The 20224-nt window shown below is 30.7% G+C and overlaps 2 protein-coding genes and 1 long non-coding RNA gene across 3 annotated transcripts; 2 read left to right on the top strand and 1 right to left on the bottom strand.

The window, feature by feature from the left end:
* The first annotated feature begins 350 nt into the window (after positions 1-350).
* On the top strand, positions 351-8955 carry LOC149905264 (membrane alanyl aminopeptidase-like). The gene is made up of 16 exons (XM_090106670.1): positions 351-449; positions 634-871; positions 1261-1547; positions 1758-1913; positions 2079-2396; positions 2532-2715; positions 2954-3192; positions 3283-3457; positions 3654-3840; positions 3920-4017; positions 4398-4577; positions 5919-6103; positions 7227-7394; positions 7813-7956; positions 8241-8316; positions 8689-8955. Exons 2-16 carry the CDS (start codon positions 638-640, stop codon positions 8887-8889), a joined length of 2832 nt encoding a protein of 943 aa, XP_089962796.1. The 5' UTR covers positions 351-449; positions 634-637; the 3' UTR covers positions 8890-8955.
* LOC149905263 (uncharacterized) lies at positions 8419-9548 on the bottom strand. The gene is made up of 3 exons (XR_016457181.1): positions 9401-9548; positions 8655-8827; positions 8419-8492 (listed from the first exon to the last, which is right to left on the bottom strand). It is a non-coding gene; the product is annotated as an uncharacterized LOC149905263 (long non-coding RNA).
* Positions 9549-9561: 13 nt separating this feature from the next.
* On the top strand, positions 9562-19773 carry LOC149905262 (membrane alanyl aminopeptidase-like). Its single transcript, XM_090106671.1, has 15 exons — positions 9562-9658; positions 9900-10366; positions 10448-10606; positions 10785-11099; positions 11302-11485; positions 11617-11858; positions 12062-12251; positions 13877-14063; positions 14647-14747; positions 15303-15479; positions 15712-15896; positions 16252-16419; positions 16734-16877; positions 17073-17142; positions 19058-19773. The coding sequence occupies exons 2-15, from the start codon at positions 9906-9908 to the stop codon at positions 19262-19264; spliced, it is 2790 nt and encodes a 929-aa protein (XP_089962797.1). The 5' UTR covers positions 9562-9658; positions 9900-9905; the 3' UTR covers positions 19265-19773.
* The last annotated feature ends 451 nt before the right edge of the window (positions 19774-20224 follow it).

Raw genomic sequence — 20224 nt, 5'->3', positions numbered from 1 at the left:
CGGTATATATGGTTTATTGAGAAAATGAATAGAAAGCTTGAAAAATGTGCAAATTTAGAAAACGAAAACACTAAACTTGTAAACATTAGAATAGTAGTGTACGAACATAAAGAAAAAGAAATTAACATAGAAAACAAATGAGCAGATACATCTTATATTTTCATGTAGGTATAATGTTCGGTATTGTTTTGGAATTATTTATCAATCCATAATCTTAATTTTCAAGTAGGTACTAAGTAATATACGAAATGTTAAAGTTTGTCATATTAAATTATATTTTGATAAGTAAAATGATAATGATAATAATTCATTATCACCCTTGTATTCTTGATAAAGTATAGGACGGGCAATTAAAATATCTTTGATAAGGTTAATGTTTTTTATTCACCACTAAGTAGGTTCTTTGAAGCCGGGTTACAAGTGTACGGAATGCAATAATTACATATCAGGTAACGTTTTCACCATAATATTATGCTAAAATAATTCCTTTCTTTCATGCACATAATATATTTCTTCTTTGGGTGTTCCTATGGAAACATTTTTAAATTTCTTCTCTCGATCTGACGTAACATGATTTCGAAATCATATACATAACAGTTTCATAACCATTTATCAACTTCTTTTTTATTCCAGCATCATGTCTCTTATTCTAAAGCTGGTAGTCTTACCAGCTCTATTGGCGTTAGTTAAATCGGATTTCCCTTTTGATGTTGAGGAACCAGCTTTCTTCAATAGCGTTGATGAAGAAATTTACAGGTTACCAGAAGATTTAGATCCTATACACTTTGAAGTAGAAATCACGCCATACTTTGAGGTGGAAGGTAATAACGAAGCATTTACTTTTACTGGCCTTGTTACTATTAACGTGAAGGTGAGATTTATTTACTGATATTTTTAAGAATAAATATTTAATTATTTCTTCAAAACTCAGACCTACCTAATCGATTTTGGAAAATCATTCACCAGTAGAGTAAAATTGGTCCTGAATCGGCTGACAAAAGTTTAACTTTATTTTTGTTTTTAACCTTTTTTACGAATTTAATATAATGTTATTGCTTTAAATTAGTTAATTTGTATTTAAATCTTCAATATAAATAATGAAATCGGAACTTATTCCTTTGAAGAAATTAACTCTAACTAAGTAAATAAAAATGCCCATATCTCTTACCTTATCAAAAAGGGCATTATGTGTACGATATATTATACTGAAAAAGTAATTAATTGCTCAATTATTTCACATTGAAATACGGATCTTTCCAGGCATTGAAAAACGGCATAACCTCATTAGTAATACACGAAAATGTCAGGGAAATAAGGGCTATTACTATAACCGATAGTAAAGGAGCTTTATTGTTTATGGATCCAATGGTTCCATTTGAAAGGTTAAGGGAATATCATTTTCTGAAGATAAATTTGGTGCAAGGAACTACTCTAACCTTGAATGAAACTTATACAATAAGTATAGACTATGTCGGTAACATCAACGAAACTCCTCTCTCCAGAGGGGTCTTTAGAGGAAGTTATGTTGGAAATGACGGAAAGAGGCAGTAAGTACAACAGTGTTTTAAGAAATTAATACAATTGAGGTATCTATTGAAATTTCTGTAACACTTCGCGATTGTAAAGACAAACAATCATCAGAGTCTTATGCATTATCTATACCCATCAGATTTGAACATAAGCAATAAGTATTAACGAATAAGTATTTTTAACTAAATTGGAATTACATGAAGCACTAACGTAGAATTTCCTTTCAGTTGGTATGCGGCTACTCATTTACAGCCAACAAATTCTAGACAAGCATTCCCGTGCTTCGACGAACCTGGATTTAAATCAACATTTGACATTATTATTAACCGACCTTTAAGTTTCACCGAAACATACGCTAATATGCCTCTTAAATCTCATCAAATGTAAGTTAATAAGCCATTCTTCTAGAATAGCTTTCTGTTATAACGTATATACATTATGTATCAAATTAAACTATATACGTATAAATAGTATTACTTTGAAGAAGTCAATAAGAAATCATCACCATTATAAATTACAAAATGACGGATATTTTATTTCCCTTCCAGTATTGGTAACCGCGTCAAAGAAGTATTCCACACCACACCAAGGATGTCTGCATACTTGATCTCTTTTCATATAAGTGAAGAGTTTCAAGTAATCGCAAGCAATAATAATAATACTCATCCTTATCGCATCATAGCAAGGCCGAATGCAGCTGATCAAGGTGCTTACGCGTTGGAAGTAGGTCCTCCGTTAACTGCATGGTTTTCCGAGTACTTGGGTATTGATTACTACGCAATGGATGATAATCTGAAGAACGATCAATTGGCATCTCCTGATTGGGCTTCTGGAGCCACTGAAAATTGGGGATTAGTGTCCTATAGGTATGTGATAAAAGGATATTTGCCAATGGTCAGTGTCTAAACACCTTCTTAAAATTCGCGTACAAGTGATAATTATTTTTCATGTAACAATCGTATATTTAACAAGACTGAGAATAAATAATCAATTGATTTCAGAGAATTACGTCTCTTATACGAATCAGGAGAAACAAATGCTTTTGACAAATTCTACATTGCCACCATCACGTCGCACGAATTGGCTCATAAGTGGTTTGGAAATCTGATAACATGTAGATGGTGGGATAATGTCTGGATTAATGAAGGATTTGCTAGTTACTTCGAATACTTTGCTACTCATGAAGTAAGTTTTTTAACATTTTCGCAATTCAATATTTTCTTGCCACCTTGCTTTTGATTTTATGGGATGATTAGACTTATGGAAATTAAAGACTTTTCGTATTAAGAATGATTTCGCATGAATTAACATTGTAAAATGGTTCGAGCATATCTGTTAGTTACTAGGTTACCTTTTATTATTACCCTTATACAATTTTAATATCATACTTTGTTACCCACACATTAATTTTAATAATTTACAGGTATATAAAGAGCTTGAAGTAGGTGACCAATTTAACATTCTCTCCCTGCAAAGTGCTTTATCATCAGACTCTGCAGTAAGCACCAGGGCTCTGGAACATACAGTAAATACACCAACACAAGTAACGGGCCATTTTTCAGGAATCAGTTATACTAAGGGTGCTTCTCTTTTGGTCATGTTGAAATATTTAATGGGTGAAAGTACATTTAAGAAAGCACTCAATTACTTTTTAGTAGACAGGTTAGTAAAGTATTGAAAAATATTAGTAAACACACCATAAAATTATCAAAGTTTCATCATAAAAGATAATTATATTTATATGTTTCGTAGGTCTTATGAACATGCTTTTCCCGTGGACCTTTACGATAACTTCGCAAAAGCAGTAGCGGAGGACGGACTAAATATAGACATTGCTGCTATTTTCCGGTACTGGGTAGAAGAAAGAGGTTATCCTGTGATTAATGTCAATGTTAATATGGAGACTGGACTGATAAACATTACTCAGGTATCTCTATATTATTATTATGAATCTTTAAAATTATTAACCAATCTTATAAAATAATTACGAATTATATGTGCCCTTGGAATGAAGACAATCATTGAATTTAAATGTTGTTCTTAGAACATTACTTCAATTTATTTTTAGTATGTTAAAATGTCCTAAGTTGTTTTACCCCTATTATATTCGACATTTATTCCAGGAACGATTCTTCATCAGTCCTTCAGCAGCACAGACCCAACAGCTCTGGCCCATACCTTTGACGTACACTACTGGTAATAACCCAAATTGGGACAATTTTAAGATATCCCACATCATGACGGGCAGAGACTATCAGATACAAAAAGATCCAGGACATGAATGGGTAATCTTCAATGTACAACAAAAAGGTAAGAATCTTAGTATTGTATTTAATTTACAATGTCCACAGTAGACGATATTTCAATTTCAACTATAATTATTTTTAAGGTATCTACAGGGTGAATTATGACACGCACACATGGGAAATGATTGCTGATGCGCTTCAAAACAATCATACCAGCATTCATCATTTGAATAGAGCTCAGGTAATTAATGAACAATAATATGTTTGGAATAATGACTGTATCATTGCTTTATTTTATTGATTTATCAGTTTCACATATATGTATTTTGTTATAGAGTTGAGTTATGCTATTTTACTTTTAAACTAACCAAGCCACACCAATTCCTAATCCCGTCCAATTAGGGCCCTTCTGGCCTCCTCCACTCAAGCGACAGCTCAAGCCGTGGTTCGTGGTCCCCGTCAAGGGGGGACGCCCTTGTGCATGTCGCTACCAGGGTGAACCTTCAGTTCACCCCCGCGTCCGCGTTAAAATGTAGAAGCCCTTCTGGCTAACATTTAGAGACACCACACAAAAAAAAAACCAATTCCTAACAAAATTAAATTTTGTTAAATATTTTTTAGATAGTCGACGACGTCTTTGCATTAATGCGCTCTGAAAGAATGAGTTATGATCTCGGCTTCCATGTTTTGGACTTCCTTAAAAAAGACACTAGCTACTACTCCTGGTATCCAGCTATCACTGGTTTCTCTTGGTTAAGAAATAGATTCCGACACATGCCTGATGCTCTAAGAGAGTTTGATGTAAGTATTTGTCACATTATTAAAGAATTATCAACTTATCATCATTAAAATAACTATCTGCATCTTGTTTCTTAAAAAAAGGTTTAAATCATCGTAAAAATATGAATTTCGCATTCTTAACAAATAATTTTAACTTGCAAGCAATAACCTCATTATAATATTATTAGTGTATATACACATTAAAATATATGATGCAAATAACGTAAAATAATTACTAATTAATAATAAAATAATAAAAATAATAAAATTAATAGTGAATCTATACCTGCTGTTACTTCAGTAAGGGACCTAGGTGTGATTCTGGACGTCAAACTTGCATATCGTACACACGTGGATTTTATTGTTCATAAAGCCTACAAAAATCTTGGTTTCATCTTGCGACAAGCTGATCCATTTAACGACATTACTTGCTTGAAAGTTCTTTATTTTGCCTACGTACGTGTTCTCGAATTTGCAAGTGTGATCTGGCGACCGCAATATAAATTTCACATTAAAAGATTGGAAGCAATACAAAAAATATTTGTGAACAAAATGAATTATAAAACAAAACATTATTCGTTGAATTATGAACAGGCTTGCTCACATTATGGGTTAAATACTTTGGAGGATAGGAGAGATATAATAGACATTATGCTGTTATACGATATCGTGAACAACAAGTTTGACTATTCCACAGCGTTGGAAAATATAAAGTTTCTTGTACCCACACAGCGTACTCGCCATACACGCCTATTCCACGTGCCGGCTACATCAACTAATTATCTAAAAATGTCACCGCTCCATAGGCTCCCGGACATTTATAATAAAAAATTTTCTTCTGTGGATCCCTTCTGTTTATCGCGTACTAGTTTTAAAAAGCAAATTTTACAATTAATCAATACTGAAGCTCAGCTCACATAATAATATAATACATTAGCTTTTTACACTCACTGCTATTACACTCACACATTCTCATACACTCACTTTCACACACACACACACACTCACACTCACAATCAAATCCTACTTACCTGGTTTTACTTAATATTAAATTAAGTTGGTTTTAATTTATTATGAATTCATAGATATTTAAAACATTTCCTTTCTTTATAAATACTTATTGGGCTTGATCAATGCTTACTTTACCTACATGAAATTAAAATATTTTCTCTTATCATTTGTAAAATTCTTATACTAGTATTTGTTCACATACGTATATTATTTTTACTACCTATCGGTGTACCTTTTAATTGGCGTAGCTTAGTATTTATTCATCTCAAAAATTGTATCACTAGCTGTAAGGTACCTTATCATAAATAAATAAATAAATAAATAAATAAATAATGCTGATGTATTTAACAGGAAATTCTACTTGGATTTTTGCGAAATGTACTTGATGATATAGAATATGACGTAAGAGAAGGAGAACCCATCAGCAGAACTCTAAATAGATTCTTCTTACTTAATTTCGCTTGTGAAATCGGTCACGAAGGTTGCATTCAAGATGCCATGGCTAAATTCCATGCTTTGAGGAACAATGGAATCAGGTAACATTTATAATAATTTATAAAAAGTATACTATGATATTATTTAAGCCTTGATTAGACTAGCCTAGATTTGATTTTCTAAATAATAAATATAAATAACAGTTAATTTTACTGGGGAAATGATGGTGTATAATGATGCAATGCAGTGTAATAGTAATAGTGTAATAGTTATATTATGTTTAGATAGTAAAAATTATTGGTGTTAATATAAGAAAATAATCTGCAACCTAAATTCATCATTTAAAAAATACAACGATCATATTTATCAAACGTCTGATTTAAATGTTATAAATTATTTTCTCTCATTCCAAGAAGGAAAAATCATGGAAAAATTTATTTGTTAAATGTCAGGAATCGTCAGCATTTTCCCTGTGATTAAATGTTAATTTATACAATGACTTGCTAATTAAAATAAAATAGATGTAGACTTTACAGACGACTTTACAAAAACCGTGAGTCGTGACTGATAAGCAATAGCATTTAATCAACTGAATATATAATGATATATTCATATATATATGTAAATAATTAAAAGAATATCTTCTTTTAATTATTTACACTTGAATTCTTACGTCTTGAGTAGTTAATAATTTATTAACTTCTTTACTGGCCTGTGAGTTTATTTTGAATTATTTGTTAAATTGTAGATAGCATTATAATGCGAACAATAATCTAAACATTAGGGTTTGGTCAATTTTCTTTAATGTTTTCGCATCGACATCATTACCTAAATTTATCTTTAACAAATAGCCTTGAATCACGCAATTCCGATTACGGTTCCTTTCATTTGTTGTGAGTAAATAGTAGGTATGTATGAGCTGGTATAGTTTCGGGATGGAATTATAAGTTATTTTCACTTTACTTCTTGAATTTAAAAATCATGAGTTTAAGTCCTTTCTTTTGTTCACCCGTTACATTTTATAGGACTTTTTTGCATCGTTCAGATTTAAAATTCCGTTTTACTGCATTTGATTGCTTTTTATTTAAGCTGTTTTTTTTGTATTTTCATCCGGAACCCTATAAATTAAATTAAAACTATAAAACATAGCGATCTATCAATATTTAAAAAAATTGCGCTATCCAAAATACCTACTATAATTGTCAAAAATCTTATTCCTTCTAGCGTAAACCCCAATTTGAGAAGGCACGTGTTCTGCCAAGGCCTTCTCAATGGGAACTACAGTGACTGGCAGTTCTTGTACCAACGTAGAGCAGCATCTAACAATCAAGCTGCTGAGGTGGCTATGCTTAGATCCCTTGGATGTACAACTGATAGTCAAGCTGTGCAACAGTAAGTATTGTACATTAAGAACGGAGAATATGTTAAGAAGTTATAGCGCTATCCATTTTGTAACAATATTATTAGCCAAGTTTTACGTGCAATTTTGTTTTAATATTCTATATTTATATGTAAATGGTTTTAAAGTATACTTCACTGCTTTAAAATTGTTATAGGTATAAAATCTATATAAAAATAAATTTAATCAATGAAAATTTATGAAAATCGGTTCAGTAGTTTTCAATTACTGTCTGACTCGATGTTTTGTAGACCTATGTCACTTAAGTTTTGGTTAATAGCGTTTTAATTCACGAAGTAGGATAATAATAGTGAGTGAGAATATAAGATAAATAACTTTAAAATAACTTTTGCACATACAGTGAATATTAATACTATTCACGTTATTAATTAAATGTATTTGTTTTGTTAGATATTTAGAGATGGTACTAAGTCAACATGAAGTAAAAGCACAAGATAGTATAAATGCCATGACTTGGCTCTACATGGGCAATCGGGCTAATGCCAAAATTGCTTTGGAATTTTTAAAACCCCGAGTTGAAGCCTTCAGAAGAAAGTAAGTATGTTGAAATGAGATATCACTGAGAATTTTTTTAATTCGAATGCGATCATTAAAATCTAAGTTTCTGACATAATTTATATAAAATCTCTATCTCTATTTAAATACGTGGTAAACATTAACTGAGTAAACTAGACCCTAAGAATTTCATACTCGGTATTTACTATTAAAATCAGAAAATTATTCAAAAATCAATGAGGTCTTTGTTGTGGTTCCGTACAATTAAGTAACAATCTATTAACTATTTTAGATAAGATACATTTATGTGATTATATTTTCAGGGTTGTTTTGCCAGCTTGGTTTGAGAACCTTCTCAGTAATCTTGCTTCTTATTTGGATGAAGAGGGCCTCAATGACGTGAGTTGAAGTATAGAAGTATTTCATTGTTGTGTAGGATGTAAATAATAAGATGGTTAATATATTATGTGTTATAGTGATAAGAAATAAAAAGAGCGGACAGTGGTTGAATAGGACTTTAATGAATTTTTTTTTACAAATTCTCGTGAAATTTGTATCAATCGTCGTGTTCGCGGCTGAAATAAAAAAAATATATACTTTGTTAACTTTCTTTTAGCGTTTCATCGAAATTTAAAAAAAAAATTTAAAAGTTTCATTTAGAATTAATTATTACAATAATTATCATTAACCCTTAAATTTTTAGGCGTTTTTATCTATTGTTTTGTAGTCACGTGTACCTCATCACTAAATGTTCTTCCAAACAATTCCCAGATGGAGCAATGGTTACGTGCAAATCAGGCGACTGTGCCTGGTTCCACTACCGGTTTGAACGCTATAACTTCAGCTAGAGCCAACATGCAGTGGGGAACAGAAAAGGCATCCATGATTCTGCGAGCCGCAAGAGGTTCCGCTACAACATTCGTACCAGTTTCTATGCTTTTAATGCTAGCTTTAGCATTGTTGTTAAGATAACCTGACTTTATTTATTTTAATTTATATATTTATTTATCTTCTTTTAATAAAATTTGTATTAAATCACGCAATCTTTTATTTAAATCCTTCGGAACAATTCGTTACGTCTTCCATAATTAACACTTTATTAGGTATTTAAAAACAGTAAAGTACCACATTTTAATTTAAAATACAATGGAAGTGTCTTATCATTAATAATAGTAAGGCAAGGTTGGGTTTATAATTTACAAGCAGTAAGTAACAACAAAGGTTTTATCAACTGGAATCACCTTTATTATTATTTATGAGTAAATTTTACTATCAGAAACAGTTTTGTGGTGTCGTGAAATCACGCTTTTATTGATTTATTTTGTAATTTAAAATAACTGATAAATAGATATAGATTATAGAAGAAAAAGTTAAATTATCTTATACACAACAATAATATAGAACTTCTCAAGTGATAACAAAACTATTAAAATGAGTCAGAAAAGTCATTTGTTATTTAATTTTATCAACACGTCGTACTTACCTCAATTGCAACTAGCTTAAAATCGATGAAGTATAATATAATTATTTGTTGAAAACAGTGTGTAAAGGTTTAACGTTATATCTGTTACATTAAGACCGTCTTCTGTATTATCAAGATATGAATATACTTGACATAATATAACGTTGTATTATCAAAGAATATAAGTGATAAGATTCTAAGACACTCGAGATGAATCTTATCGTATGTAATACCTAAAATGTTTAGTTTCAGTGTTCAATTGTAGATCATAGTACATAGGTGAGTAAATTTGTTAATGTTATATAAATAAGCTATGGGAAAATTATATAATAAGAGAATTATACAACAATGATAATATTAAAAAATCCTTAAGTACATAATTTATGAGTTGTAAGTGATACTCTTAGATTTAAATTAAGATTTTTGAAATAAAATTTGAACATAATAGTTTGAATTTTCGAATTTTCATATTTGGACTATCTGTTTCTCAGATCATTTAAATTTTTTTAAACAAATGCAGGTAACAATGACGACTCGACAATTTTTAAAAGTGGCTATTTGTAGTCTTATAGTAGGCCTATCAAAATGCGATACAAATTATCGCCTCAACTCGCCAATCAAACCATCAGCATACTCAATTGCTATAACACCATACTTTGACACCGGTGACGACAAAGCATTCACCTTTGATGGAGAAGTTAGCATACAATTTAGAACAGAAACCAACACAAATCAGATCAAAATTCATTCAGAAGATCTCAATTTTAATTCTACCAATGTACGAGTTACAAGCGGATCTGTTATTGTCAGTCTGAAAGAAGAAATGCCTTTGGAATTTGATAAGAAATATACATTCGCTTTCATTAACTTGGCAACTGACCTTCTTCCTGGCTATGATTATGAATTGAAAATTGATTATAAAGGTTCTATAAGAACAGACCTGAACGGATTCTATAGAAACTATTACATCGAGAAAGGAGTTAAAAAGTGAGTTATTTTTTTTTATAAAAGATATTGAAATTAATAATTTTAAACGATATTTATTAAATTGATTAATGACAATTTCAGGTGGTTAGGAGCGACACAAATGGAACCAACACACGCGCGTAAAGTATTTCCTTGTTTTGATGAACCTGATCTTAAAGCGTCGTTTATGCTTTCTATAGACAGACCAGAAAACTTTAAACCAAGTTTGACGAACACAAAACTTCAAACTACTATTCCGTTGTAAGGATTAATTATATAACTATTTAATTATGCAGCATGTTGTAATCTATCATAAAAATATGATTTTATAATTGCCAAGCTTCTGCCGAATCTATGAAGTACTTTTACGCTCTAAGTTTTAGCTGTTTGAAAATTTTAATACGAGTGTAAATTAAATTTTCATGTTACTTGCTTCTAGGGCGAATGGTTACGTAAGAGAAGTATTCTATCCTACACCAATAATGTCTACTTATTTGGTAGCATTCTTGGTATCAGAATTCGATGGAGCAGCAACCACCACAAATGGTGTTAAAGAATTTGGTATTTACACCCGTCCAGAAGCAACAAACCAAACCGCGTATGCTTTTGATTTTGGCCAAAGAGTCGTAGATGCTCTTGGAGATTATTATGGTGTTGATTATTATTCAGTTGACAGCAATCTGAAGTTGGACCACATTGCTTTGCCAGATTTTCGTGCAGGCGCTATGGAAAACTGGGGTTTGATTAAATATAGGTTTGTTTTATTTTTATTCATAACGTTAGAGCCAAAAAATATGCATTCCAGTTGGCATTCATGAAAATTCGATGTCGATTGTCGATCAGTATGTTGCAAATTTTCTTACGAATTTTCTGCGCCTGTGTATAATATATTATGACATTTCCTAAAATTTGCTTGTATCTTTTCATAAATATATGTTTTTGCTTTTTTCTTATAGAGAGTCTCTATTACTCTATGTACCTGAGGACTCCAATCCTCACTACAAGTACAGAGTAGCACAAATTGTGGCTCACGAAACTACACACATGTGGTTCGGTAACTTGGTGACTTGCCATTGGTGGAGTAATACGTGGTTGAACGAAGGATTTGCTAATTACTTCCAAGATTATATCACAGCTTTAGTAAGTAACATTATCTACGCATTGTACACTAATGTTTTTTTTTCCTTCTGTCCATATTCCAATTCCAATTGTTCATTTTATGTTGTAAATAAATATTAATTGATATATGACTTTACTCTTTTTGGTTATAGATTGAACCTAATGTTGGAGCTGCTAATATGCTTGTCATAGGATCAGTTTACTCCGCATATGACGCTGATGAAGACAAGACTGCAGTTCCCATAACAAATAATGATGTCAATTCACCAGCAGAAATCAGTGGCCATTTCGGCACGATTACCTATCAAAAAGCTGGTTCTGTAATTCGAATGATGCATCACTTTTTAGGAGATGATGCTTTCAAATATGGCTTACATTCATATTTGGATCAAAAGTAATACTTTTATCATGTTTTATTTTAATTATTTTAAGCACAAAGATACCGAACCGGTTAATGTACGTTTCATAATAATTAAAGGATCTAATTCAAGAATTAAGGATCAAGACCCCATCAAATTTTTGCCTCAATTTTATTTTAATTAGAAATAATATGAATAGATAATACATAAATAGTGTTTTATAAATTGAATTTTCCAGCAAATTCAAGCCAAGTTACCCAGAGATGTTATATTCTGCGTTAGAAGATGGTGCGTCCACTTTTAACTCCCTTGCGGCATTTCCTGGTCACAACTTGACAAGTGTCATGAGTTCGTGGATATCCCAAGCTGGTCATCCAATTTTACATGTTGAAGTTGATTATGAAACTGCAACAGTCTCCCTGAAACAGGTATTATACAATAGCTCAGTATAAACTCAAACTCAAACTCAAACTCAAACATTTATTTATTCAATTAGACTACTTTTAGTAGCACTTTCGAATCGTCATTACATAAGTATTTTTAACATTTACCACCGATTCGGAAAGCAGTATCTATGGAGAAGAACCGGCAAGAAACTCCATAGTTGCTCTTTTAAAATCATATTGTCAATATTACATAATCTGTAACTTAAATCTAACTACATAATATATCATAATATGCCAAAGAACTGTCCTGTGGTTCTTACGCGACAACCCTCCATGGATTTTCATCTTCCATATATTCCTTAATGCTATAATAGGCTCTCTGAACTAATATATTTTTTACATAAGTTTTAAATTTAGCACTACCAAACTCTTTAATATTATGAGGAATTCTATTGTAAAAGCGTATACCTTGACCCATAAATGAATTTTTAACTTTAGCTAATCGGAAAAATGGCATTTCAATTCTATTTCTGTTCCTTGTGCCATAACAGTGTCTATCTCCTACTCTTGTGTGTACGTCGGCATTTTTGTGTACATGCAAAATATTATTAAATATATACTGTGATGGTACAGTAAGGATACCAGTATTCTTAAAGAGATCTCTTAGTGAGTCCCGAGCACGTAAATTATATATAGAGCGAATGGCTCTTTTCTGTAAGATAAATATAGTTTCTATATCTGCTGCCCTGCCCCATAGTAGAATTCCATAGGACATAATACTATGAAAGTAGCTGAAATAAACCAATCTAGCTGTATCTTCATCGGTGAGATGCCTTACCTTTCGGACTGCATATGCTGCTGAACTGAGCTTACCTGCAGCGGTGTTGACATGGGCTCCCCACTGTAGTTTCTCGTCCAATGTTAACCCAAGAAATACAGTCGATTCTGTAGGGTGTAATACCTCCCCGTTCAAGGTAATATTTCTGCTCAACTTTTTAACGTTAGGTAGTAAAAATTCAACACAAGTTGTTTTTTTGGCATTTAATAATAAATTATTAGCAGTAAACCAGTCGGATATGTGTAAAAGAGTACTGTTCACTTCGTCAACATTTGGGTCATGCCTATCCACATTGAATATTAATGAGGTATCATCTGCAAACAGAACTATTTCACACCTATCCTGTAAATAATAAGGTAGATCATTGATATATACCAAGAACAAGAAGGGTCCTAAAATAGATCCTTGTGGAACACCAATGTTAATTGACGCACCGCTAGAACGTTCTCCATTAACAACTACAGTTTGTATCCTATCATGCAGGTATGAGGCTATGAGGTTCTGAGCTTGTCCTTTAATCCCATAGTGATTAAGTTTACGCAATAATGTACAATGTTCAACGCAGTCAAATGCCTTGGAGAGGTCACAAAATATCCCCAAAGCATTTTTTGAGTTTTCCCATGCCTTATATATATGTGTTAGTAGTGCAACTCCAGCATCTGTAAAAGAAATAAGAATATAAATTACACAGTTATGTATTGTTAAACAGGTTCCAAGCGAATTAAATTGAAACAAAAGGTTGCAAATAACTATTTACACTACGCTATCGCTAAACGATCATATTTCGGCAGATAGTGATTGAAAATATTAAAATGTTATTTATTAACAGGAACGATTTTATACTAAATCATCAGAGAGTTCAGATGAAGTGTATAAAATTCCCATAACATACACAACAGGCAGTTCACCTGATTTTGAAAACACCAGGCCTGTTTTTGTTATGGATGCTGAAGAAGATGAAATAAAAGTAAATCAAACGGAAGAAAATTGGATTATTTTTAATGTACAAGAGACAGGTATTTATTCAAATACAATAAAATAATAAATATACGTTATTATAACGATAAATTGTTAAGTACGTGTTTACTGCAATTTTATCTGATTAAATACTACTTAAATTTAATTACCAGGCGTTGAAATTATGAAGCAGGTATGTCAATAAGATTATTTACACGCTTCATATAACTGCCTGCTTCCATGTTTTTATTATACTGCTTACGTATGAAAACTAATTTTAATATTATAATAAAAAAAAAACATTTACATAGTTACTATTCAATTGTTATACATATGCATAAGCATACTTCAAAAGGCTTTTTTTTAGTTTTCATTTTGAACTTTGAACATAATATAATATATAATATCTGTGTACTAGTATTTTAAGGATACTTGTATTTCTAAAACAACAGGCTGTTAAAAATATTCTACTCCATTATTACTTAGTTGTATTTATTAATAAGCTTAGGGATGATATTTACGAGAAATTAATGATGAGTTACACCATTCATATTTTTAATTCTTCAAACTTATAACGATAATATTATGTACAATAGTATCATGATAATATTTTATAAACCTCATCCTTTGATTAATTTGTAGGTTTATATAGAGTAAATTATGATGACAAAACGTGGAAGTTGATAATGAACCATCTCAAAAGCAATAAAAGAGAAGAAATACACCACTTAAACAGGGCTAAGGTAAGTTACAGACTACCGACTAGAGATAAATGCTACGTTAATATAATTCAATCACAATACAAACATTAACAAAAATACGAAAATAATCATGAGATATTGATATAATTTAAATTTCTGAATCTAAATTAATGGAAATACCTCTTGCATTTTTAACTTTTCCTGTAATATTATGCACAATATATAGAAAAAAAAGACGTGTAGCACTCGGGGACTGCCACGGTAAAGCTATTGCATAGCATGCCTTCAAGCCACACCTCCGTGTCCGTCGGAGTGGGGAGCGTGAGGTTTTTTCGTTACGGAATTTCTGGATTCGGTCCCCGCGCTCAAGGCCCGCGATATGTAATAGCTTAAAAATTTGAACATAAATAATAAAAAAAACCGCAAGTACTAATACTATTAACTAAGGCTTATAAAGTTTTCTTTAACAATAAGACACAGTTACTTGATACCCAATATTACGTATTATTTTAAAGTTGCATCACGTAGATACATTGATATACTTGTTCATACATTAATACTATGATTAAGATAAATTATTTTATCTATTTCTTGCAGATAGTCAACGATCTATTTGCATTTCTGTATGCCGATGTGGTGGAATTTCAATTGATTCATGAAGTTTTAGAATTTCTGGAAGAAGAAACAGATTTTACTGTTTGGTACGCTGTTATACGAAATTTGAAGGCGCTGAGAAATAAATATTTGGGCAGTAAAGCTTTGAGTCAAATTGATGTAGGTATACCTGATTAAAAGTTTTTATTTCAAATCGTTCAGTATTTTTACAAGAAAACATTGTAAACATACAAGATAAGTAATTAATTGTAATACAGATTATGGCGATATTATAAAACTTAAGAAAACATTTATTTAAATTGGATATTATATATTTTGTTCAAGTATGGCGAACGCTATGTGATTAAAATTGTTTTAAAAGATTTTAACATTAGATACTATTATTTTTAAGGCATACTCCTTAAAACTGATGGATATTGCTATAAGTAAAGTTGGATACGAAGTGAAAGAAGCAGATGACTTTGAGACTTTAAGGAATAGAATGCAAGTCCTGGAATTCGCTTGTAAGATTGGACATAAAGGTTGCATTGAGAATACTTTGGCGGTATACAAAGAGTTCAAAGATAATGGGAAAGAGTAAGTTCATATTCAATCTATAAAAAATAGTTATTTATATAAAATATGCCACAGATGAACTCTTTATTACCGTACCAATAGACTTGAAATTGTATTTAATTTGGTCACACATTAGTTTATTTTATAAGTGTTTCCTATATTTTAGTAGCACAAATAATGAGATAATAATTTTTACAACATAGTATTTTATTCTCAGAGGCTACTAACGCATTATTTTAGTTAGTTTGTTCGTAGCTAACGGGTCACTTATGACTTACAATAGTAGGTATTCACGTATGTCGAAAAATTCTCAGTTAGTAAGTTCTTGAATGATTGATTCATTCTATATTTCTCATTATCAATGATTGTATTGCAGAATTTCACCAAGCTTGCGTCCCGTTGCATACTGTACTGGCTTGCAATTTGGGGATGGTGATGATTATGACTTCATGTGGAATAGAATGGCTAAAACTAATGTGGCCAATGAAGCTCGTACTATTGGTGAAGTACTGGGCTGTACTACGGATGAAGAGAAGCTGAGACGGTTAGTCTAATTGAGGTTTAATTGAGATTAAGATTTATTAATATATAACATAAGGGTCAAATTGCCATGATGGCTGTAACATCTTTGAGATAATATATCAATACCTATATCATCTAGATATATTTATATCTCTTATCTCAAGAGATTGAACTATTTGTGGTGAATTTGATAGGTATGCATATCTTTATCTCTCATCATCTCAATTTAGTTGTTTATATTATTAATTTGAGTATATTTTCAGTATATCACTATATCCTATAGACAACAAGGTTCGTAATTAATGTTTATATATTTGCTTTTTATGGTATTTTCAGCTTCCTTGTATCCATGCTTGTGGAAGACAGTCCCATTCGCGCTCAAGACCTAACCGTCCCTCTTACCGGTGTTCTCTCTAACTACAGCCATGTTTCTATTGTTCTGGACGAATTGGATAAGAATGTAACTTTATGGAAAACAATGTAAGTTTATAACTGTTAATTTAAAGTATTCCCCATACATAGCATATATCAAAGGCGCTTCCCGCTGTTTGTCCCTATGTATGTATGCCTAGATCTTTAAAACTAGTCAACGGATTTTGATTTTTTTTTTCTTTTCATTTTAATACATTGAAACGGTAAATAATAGAAAATTTAACTTTGTTTGTTTTTTCACAGTTACACATCTTTAGACAGCGTTCTTCCACAAATAGCATCTGCTATGCATACTGAAGAAGAATTAGATAAAGTAAGTTAATTATTAATCATCTATCATCATTTAAAATTTTATCATTTCTAATTATTGAATTTAAAGGTAAATGAAGACAAAATAATACCTATGACGGTAAATTTTTTGATAAATATAATTTTGTACAGTTAAAAACAGCATTTCGAAAAAATTATATCTACAAATTATGGATATATCTGTTGTTCTGTGTAATCAATAGAATATACGTTTTTATATTAAATTAATTGCCCAACCTTTCTTCATTTTAACACTAGGTACATAAAGGTTCATTAGTGAAAATAAGCATTGAATCAGTTTGCATTAGTCCAATGTGTGTCCACTGAGCGATGTTTGACAAACGGTCATTTGGGTCAGATAGAGCAATTAGCTGAAAGGCCAATTAAGGGAAGAGTCATCAGTTTTTATTATGATGGAAGGGGCCACTCAGGTGCCTACGGAGTACCATTTGCAAAATGAAGAACATATTTAAATTCTTTGGGGACTGCGTTGTTAAGTTTTGGTCGTGTTTATGGTTATGTAATACACATACAAAAATCTCAATATAAACTTAATATTACGATTGAAGACATTCTCGTTCAATACAAACAAAAATAATACTTTTTAAGTTATTCACAATAAAAAATGCTTGCCAAAGAAAAAAAGTATTATCAGCAAAACATTTACACGAATAGAATATTTTGAACACACGTAAACAAAAAAAAAAAATTCTATTACGTCAAAAGGTGTATTTCAGTATTCCCCGCCTATTAAATCTAACCAAAGCAAGGACAGTTTTGTAAATAATAATGACCTACAAATGCATCATTACAATCTTAGAGAATCGTCCATGATTCACTTGGCAGAGCGCCCGACTTGCGAATTTAATTTTAGACTTTTCAAAGTCGTTTTACTATGGTGATAATTTGTATTTTTAGAATGTTATTGTTTTGTTGCAAGCATTCGTTCAAAATTTTAAAACCAAGAGTAATTCACATAACTCTACCTATAGGCACTTACATAATTATCTTCTTATAAATAACTAGCAATTTTTTACCTTTTTCATTCTGTATTATAATGTCAACAATATTTAGATACATTGCAATACGAGTTATAAATAAAGAGTATAACAGGTTCTAGCAGATACTATTAAATATACTAACAATTATAATATTTAAATATTACGTTAGTTAATATAATTTAACAAAATTATGCTTATTATATTATATTAGGTGCCTACTACTAGTAAATTATCTGTGATATTACGTTGATTTTCATTCATAATATTCAGATTACGAGATGTACCTCATTTAATAATATATACTCATTTGGACTCCTGCCATTAATAGCACGAAGCTACTATTGAAGTAGAGATGACAGTTGACACTATGAGATGGTGGTTTTCAATGACAAAACAATCAATTTCCTAATGGTTGAAAACACAAATGTAATGAAAATTAACAAGGTCGATACGAATTAGAGTTAATTTGAGTTTAATATGATCATATTTGCAATAATTTTCCTGATTTTACGTAATGCAAACTTGTTACTATGGAAATAGCGTAAGACTGAGTAGCTGATGTTCTGACATCAAACTTTAATAAATGGATAGTCTTAGTGGATAGTAATGTAAAGTAACAATGAAATTAGATATTAGGTGCTTTGCAAAATCTTAAAAAGAACATTTTTTTTTAGATTTTTATTTTGTTACCTTTACCAGTTTCTAATCTGTGCCTTTACTACTTAGTATTATTATTTTTTAAGTATTTATTGACTTGAAACATATTGTTTTTTTAAATGTTAACAACCGATGTGTCGAAGCGGTAGTGATTGTTGCGATGTAATATTAATAAATATATTAATATTAATTCATGTATGTATTATGTTTTTTTTTTATTTTTCATTAAACAATGCTTTTAAAATAATTAACATCTTTCAGTTCGAAGCCTGGCTATCATCTTGTTCAGAATGTGGTGATACCGCCGTGTCCCTAGCCAGGAAATCCTTAGCCACAGCGCGGGAAACTACATCTTGGGCGAAGGACCATGAAGCCAGTATACTGTCCACTTTGAGAAGCCATGCTGGTGTTGTTTCTGCGTCCTCTGTGACACTACTATTTGGTGTATTGTGGGCTTTGATGTTGTAAAGTTTTAATCTATATTCAAAAATTTTATTATTCATTTAGTAGTATTTGCTTATTGCAATAAAGAAAATTATGGAAATGTTATTATTTTATTTAGATTGTATATGAATTCAAAACTAATTTGATAGGTTGTAGATACTTGAGATTTATTTTTAAACGTAAACAAACATTAAGTTAATAAAATAATAATTAAATATTTAATATTTAACGATATGTTAAAGGAGCATTTTAATCATTATCTTCAATTTACTATGTTCCCTTTTAAGCATAATGACCATAGCAATAAATCTTATTTTATGATAGGTATTTATTTAAAATTTATTATTTATTTAATGATAAGGTGATTCTTATAAAATGTATTTTGTTAGTATTAGGTAGGTAGATATTATTGACACAAAATGAAGAGGTATCTCCACTAAATGTACCTAGTTATTATTTAAAATTCCCAATTGGTATTATGTAAAACTATTGTTTAATTTTTAAAAGTGCAATAAATAATATTGTTAATACAATGCATTTTTATTTAATTACTCAAATTAAAATATCTGCTGGTTTATATGAGTTTAGTTGAATATATTTTTATAATATTAATATTATTACCTACCTACTGTTCATTATTAAGTCGTATAATATTATATTATTACAGATCGTGCCGTGTGTGAAAAATGTCCTGAAATATTTAGATATATTTATTTATTTGCATCCTCTCTAAAATAAAGTTAATATTTAGTTGATAAGGACAATATTTAGAATATAGGTCACGGTTACGCATTTAGGATCTACGTTCTGTTGAACAATTAGGTCATAACCATAACATCCTACTAATATGGATGTATGGTTACTCTTTCACGCAAATACTACTGAAACGATTACCTACGATGAAATTTAGTAAATTTAGTTATGTAAGCAGCTGAAGACTGGGAATAAGAAAATACCTCGAGAAAATAAAAATTAAAAACTTAC

Source organism: Colias eurytheme, chromosome 10 (genome assembly GCF_061535395.1).
Source record: "Colias eurytheme isolate Ceu_HAF_F1 chromosome 10, ilColEury1 Martin Lab GWU primary, whole genome shotgun sequence".
Lineage (NCBI taxonomy): Eukaryota > Metazoa > Arthropoda > Insecta > Lepidoptera > Pieridae > Colias > Colias eurytheme.
The sequence above is the reverse complement of the archived record's forward strand: the minus strand, read 5'-3'. Positions and strand labels throughout refer to the sequence as shown.

Coding starts and splice junctions, on each gene's coding strand:
- LOC149905264 (XM_090106670.1), top strand. CDS start 638: ATGTCTCTTATTCTAAAGCTGGTAGTCTTACCAGCTCTATTGGCGTTA. Junction 1,548..1,757: donor GGAAATGACGGAAAGAGGCA/GTAAGTACAACA, acceptor ATTTCCTTTCAG/TTGGTATGCGGCTACTCATT. Junction 4,578..5,918: donor ATGCTCTAAGAGAGTTTGAT/GTAAGTATTTGT, acceptor TGTATTTAACAG/GAAATTCTACTTGGATTTTT.
- LOC149905262 (XM_090106671.1), top strand. CDS start 9,906: ATGACGACTCGACAATTTTTAAAAGTGGCTATTTGTAGTCTTATAGTA. Junction 15,480..15,711: donor AAGCTTTGAGTCAAATTGAT/GTAGGTATACCT, acceptor ATTATTTTTAAG/GCATACTCCTTAAAACTGAT. Junction 17,143..19,057: donor CTGAAGAAGAATTAGATAAA/GTAAGTTAATTA, acceptor AACATCTTTCAG/TTCGAAGCCTGGCTATCATC.